This window comes from Taurulus bubalis (assembly GCF_910589615.1).
Source record: "Taurulus bubalis genome assembly, chromosome: 2".
NCBI lineage: Eukaryota > Metazoa > Chordata > Actinopteri > Perciformes > Cottidae > Taurulus > Taurulus bubalis.
In genome coordinates this window covers 47,063,305-47,069,304 of record NC_136590.1, presented here as the reverse complement: position 1 = coordinate 47,069,304, position 6,000 = coordinate 47,063,305, and the positions used below count along the sequence as shown (strand labels likewise).

Here is a 6,000-nt window from a genome sequence, read left to right as displayed (position 1 = left end):
GGACAAAAACAACAAGGACTAAAACAACTAGGACTAAAACAACTAGGACTAAAACAACTAGGACTAAAACAACAAGGATTAAAACAACAAGAACTAAAACAACTAGGAATAAAACAACAAGGACTAAAACAACAAGGACTAAAACAACTAGGACAAAAACAACAAGGACTAAAACAACAAGGACTAAAACAACTAGGAATAAAACAACGAGGACTAAAACAACAAGGACTAAAACAACTAGGACTAAAACAATGAGGACTAAAACAATGAGGACTAACACGAGGACTAATACAATGAGTACTAAAACAACGAGGACTAAAAAAATGAGGACTAAAACAACTAGGACTAAAACAATGAGGACTAACACAAGGACTAATAAAACAAGGACTAAAACAACAAGGACTAACACAACAAGGACTAAAAAAATGAGGACTAAAACAACTAGGACTAAAACAATGAGGACTAATTCAACGAGGACTAAAACAATGAGGACTAAAACAATGAGGACTAGCACAACGAGGACTAAAACAACGAGGACAAAAACAACAAGGACTAAAACAACTAGGACTAAAACAACTAGGACTAAAACAACAAGGAAAACAACGAGGACTAAAACAACAAGGACTAAAACAACTAGGACTAAAACAACAAGGACTAAAACAACAAGGACTAAAACAACTAGGACTAAAACAACTAAGACTAAAACAACTAGGACTAAAACAATGAGGACTAAAACAATGAGGACTAACACAAGGACTAATACAACGAGTACTAAAACAACGAGGACTAAAACAATGAGGACTAAAACAACTAGGACTAAAACAATGAGGACTAACACAAGGGCTAATAAAACGAGGACTAAAACAACAAGGACTAACACAACAAGGACTAAAACAATGAGGACTAAAACAACTAGGACTAAAACAATGAGGACTAATTCAACGAGGACTAAAACAATGAGGACTAAAACAATGAGGACTAGCACAACGAGGACTAAAACAACGAGGACAAAAACAACAAGGACTAAAACAACTAGGACTAAAACAACTAGGACTAAAACAACAAGGAAAACAATGAGGACTAAAACAACAAGGACTAAAACAACTAGGACTAAAACAACAAGGACTAAAACAACAAGGACTAAAACAACTAGGACTAAAACAACTAAGACTAAAACAACTAGGACTAAAACAATGAGGACTAAAACAATGAGGACTAACACAAGGACTAATACAACGAGTACTAAAACAACGAGGACTAAAACAATGAGGACTAAAACAACTAGGACTAAAACAATGAGGACTAACACAAGGGCTAATAAAACGAGGACTAAAACAACAAGGACTAACACAACAAGGACTAAAACAATGAGGACTAAAACAACTAGGACTAAAACAATGAGGACTAATTCAACGAGGACTAAAACAATGAGGACTAAAACAATGAGGACTAGCACAACGAGGACTAAAACAACGAGGACAAAAACAACAAGGACTAAAACAACTAGGACTAAAACAACTAGGACTAAAACAACAAGGAAAACAACGAGGACTAAAACAACAAGGACTAAAACAACTAGGACTAAAACAACAAGGACTAAAACAACAAGGACTAAAACAACTAGGACTAAAACAACTAAGACTAAAACAACTAGGACTAAAACAATGAGGACTAAAACAATGAGGACTAACACAAGGACTAATACAACGAGTACTAAAACAACGAGGACTAAAACAATGAGGACTAAAACAACTAGGACTAAAACAATGAGGACTAACACAAGGGCTAATAAAACGAGGACTAAAACAACAAGGACTAACACAACAAGGACTAAAACAATGAGGACTAAAACAACTAGGACTAAAACAATGAGGACTAATTCAACGAGGACTAAAACAATGAGGACTAAAACAATGAGGACTAGCACAACGAGGACTAAAACAATGAGGACTAACACAACTAGGACTAAAACAATGAGGACTAAAACAATGAGGACTAAAACAATGAGGACTAAAACAACTAGGACTAAAACAATGAGGACTAATTCAACGAGGACTAAAACAATGAGGACTAAAACAATGAGGACTAGCACAACGAGGACTAAAACAACGAGGACAAAAACAACAAGGACTAAAACAACTAGGACTAAAACAACTAGGACTAAAACAACAAGGAAAACAACGAGTACTAAAACAACAAGGACTAAAACAACTAGGACTAAAACAACAAGGACTAAAACAACAAGGACTAAAACAACTAGGACTAAAACAACTAAGACTAAAACAACTAGGACTAAAACAATGAGGACTAAAACAATGAGGACTAACACAAGGACTAATACAACGAGTACTAAAACAACGAGGACTAAAACAATGAGGACTAAAACAACTAGGACTAAAACAATGAGGACTAACACAAGGGCTAATAAAACGAGGACTAAAACAACAAGGACTAACACAACAAGGACTAAAACAATGAGGACTAAAAAAACTAGGACTAAAACAATGAGGACTAATTCAACGAGGACTAAAACAATGAGGACTAAAACAATGAGGACTAGCACAACGAGGACTAAAACAACGAGGACAAAAACAACAAGGACTAAAACAACTAGGACTAAAACAACTAGGACTAAAACAACAAGGAAAACAATGAGGACTAAAACAACAAGGACTAAAACAACTAGGACTAAAACAACAAGGACTAAAACAACAAGGACTAAAACAACTAGGACTAAAACAACTAAGACTAAAACAACTAGGACTAAAACAATGAGGACTAAAACAATGAGGACTAACACAAGGACTAATACAACGAGTACTAAAACAACGAGGACTAAAACAATGAGGACTAAAACAACTAGGACTAAAACAATGAGGACTAACACAAGGGCTAATAAAACGAGGACTAAAACAACAAGGATTAAAACAACAAGGACTAAAACAACTAGGAATAAAACAACAAGGACAAAAACAACAAGGACTAAAACAACTAGGACAAAAACAACAAGGACTAAAACAACAAGGACTAAAACAACTAGGAATAAAACAACGAGGACTAAAACAACAAGGACTAAAACAACTAGGACTAAAACAACAAGGACTAAAACAACTAGGACTAAAACAACTAAGACGAAAACAACGAGGACTAAAACAACAAGGACTAAAACAACTAGGACTAAAACAATGAGGACTAAAACAATGAGGACTAACACAAGGACTAATACAACGAGTACTAAAACAACAAGGACTAAAACAATGAGGACTAAAACAACTAGGACTAAAACAATGAGGACTAACACAAGGGCTAATAAAACGAGGACTAAAACAACAAGGACTAACACAACAAGGACTAAAACAATGAGGACTAAAACAACTAGGACTAAAACAATGAGGACTAATTCAACGAGGACTAAAACAATGAGGACTAAAACAATGAGGACTAGCACAACGAGGACTAAAACAACGAGGACAAAAACAACAAGGACTAAAACAACTAGGACTAAAACAACTAGGACTAAAACAACAAGGAAAACAATGAGGACTGAAACAACAAGGACTAAAACAACTAGGACTAAAACAACAAGGACTAAAACAACAAGGACTAAAACAACTAGGACTAAAACAACTAAGACTAAAACAACTAGGACTAAAACAATGAGGACTAAAACAATGAGGACTAACACAAGGACTAATACAACGAGTACTAAAACAACGAGGACTAAAACAATGAGGACTAAAACAACTAGGACTAAAACAATGAGGACTAACACAAGGGCTAATAAAACGAGGACTAAAACAACAAGGACTAACACAACAAGGACTAAAACAATGAGGACTAAAACAACTAGGACTAAAACAATGAGGACTAATTCAACGAGGACTAAAACAATGAGGACTAAAACAATGAGGACTAGCACAACGAGGACTAAAACAACGAGGACAAAAACAACAAGGACTAAAACAACTAGGACTAAAACAACTAGGACTAAAACAACAAGGAAAACAACGAGGACTAAAACAACAAGGACTAAAACAACTAGGACTAAAACAACAAGGACTAAAACAACAAGGACTTATACAACTAGGACTAAAACAACTAAGACTAAAACAACTAGGACTAAAACAATGAGGACTAAAACAATGAGGACTAACACAAGGACTAATACAACGAGTACTAAAACAACGAGGACTAAAACAATGAGGACTAAAACAACTAGGACTAAAACAATGAGGACTAACACAAGGGCTAATAAAACGAGGACTAAAACAACAAGGACTAACACAACAAGGACTAAAACAATGAGGACTAAAACAACTAGGACTAAAACAATGAGGACTAATTCAACGAGGACTAAAACAATGAGGACTAAAACAATGAGGACTAGCACAACGAGGACTAAAACAATGAGGACTAACACAACTAGGACTAAAACAATGAGGACTAAAACAATGAGGACTAAAACAATGAGGACTAAAACAACTAGGACTAAAACAATGAGGACTAGCACAACGAGGACTAAAACAATGAGGACTAAAACAAATGAGGACTAGCAAAACGAGGACTAAAACAATGAGGACTAACACAACTAGGACTAAAACAATGAGGACTAACACAAGGACTAAAACAACGAGGACTAAAACAATGAGGACTAAAATAATGAGGACTAGCACAACGAGGACTAAAACAATGAGGACTAACACAACTAGGACTAAAACAATGAGGACTAAAACAATGAGGACTAAAACAATGAGGACTAAAACAACTAGGACTAAAACAATGAGGACTAGCACAACGAGGACTAAAACAATGAGGACTAAAACAAATGAGGACTAGCACAACGAGGACTAAAACAATGAGGACTAACACAACTAGGACTAAAACAATGAGGACTAAAACAATGAGGACTAAAACAATGAGGACTAGCACAACAAGGACTAAAACAATGAGGACTAACACAACAAGGACTAAAACAATGAGGACTAACACAACTAGGACTAAAACAATGAGGACTAAAACAAATGAGGACTAGCACAACGAGGACTAAAACAATGAGGACTAACACAACTAGGACTAAAACAATGAGGACTAAAACAATGAGGACTAAAACAATGAGGACTAGCACAACAAGGACTAAAACAATGAGGACTAACACAACAAGGACTAAAACAATGAGGACTAAAACAACTAGGACTAAAACAACGAGGACTAAAACAACAAGGACGAAAACAACAAGGAAAACAACGAGGACTAAAACAACAAGGAAAACAACGAGGACTAACACAACTAGGACTAAAACAATGAGGACTAAAACAATGAGGACTAAAACAATGAGGACTAGCACAACGAGGACTAAAACAATGAGGACTAAAACAATGAGGACTAGCACAATGAGGACTAAAACAATGAGGACTAACACAACTAGGACTAAAACAATGAGGACTAACACGAGGACTAAAACAACGAGGACTAAAACAATGAGGACTAAAACAATGAGGACTAACACGAGGACTAAAACAACGAGGACTAAAACAATGAGGACTAAAACAATGAGGACTAAAACAGCGAGACAGCCATGACCTTGTCGTATTGGAGACAAACATGACCTCGTTGTCACGGCGACCCCGAGCCGCTCACCTTCCATCACGTAGACCAGAGAACCCACGTCGCCCTCCTTAATGATGCAAGCGTCTTCCCCGTAGTCCACTGGGTACATGCAGTCCACGATCTCCTGGATCTGAGACAGTTCCAGGTTCTTCATGAAGTCATTGTCCAAGATGGCGTCCTTTATCATCTCCTTTGACCTGAGGGGTCACGAGCATAGGAGGCGAGGAGAGGAGACGAGGAGAAATCAGTCCAGCAGACAGCAGATTTAATACGTAATTACTGGTCTACAATATCTTCTATAAACGTCTCACTGCAACAGGACGCAGATCTGCAGTCTCAAACATTATGATTTATTAATAAGGAAATACAAAATAAAATAAAACAACAACAACA

At 36.4% G+C, this 6,000-nt stretch overlaps 1 protein-coding gene across 1 annotated transcript in view; it reads right to left on the bottom strand.

Annotated features, from left to right (window-relative positions):
* The window catches only part of prkg1 (protein kinase cGMP-dependent 1), a 78,829-nt gene that overhangs the window by 39,318 nt on the left and 33,511 nt on the right, over positions 1-6,000 (bottom strand). The window contains exon 2 of the mRNA XM_079238013.1: positions 5,638-5,804. Coding sequence (XP_079094139.1) covers positions 5,638-5,804 — 167 coding nt within the window. The remainder of the gene's footprint in view (positions 1-5,637; positions 5,805-6,000) is intronic.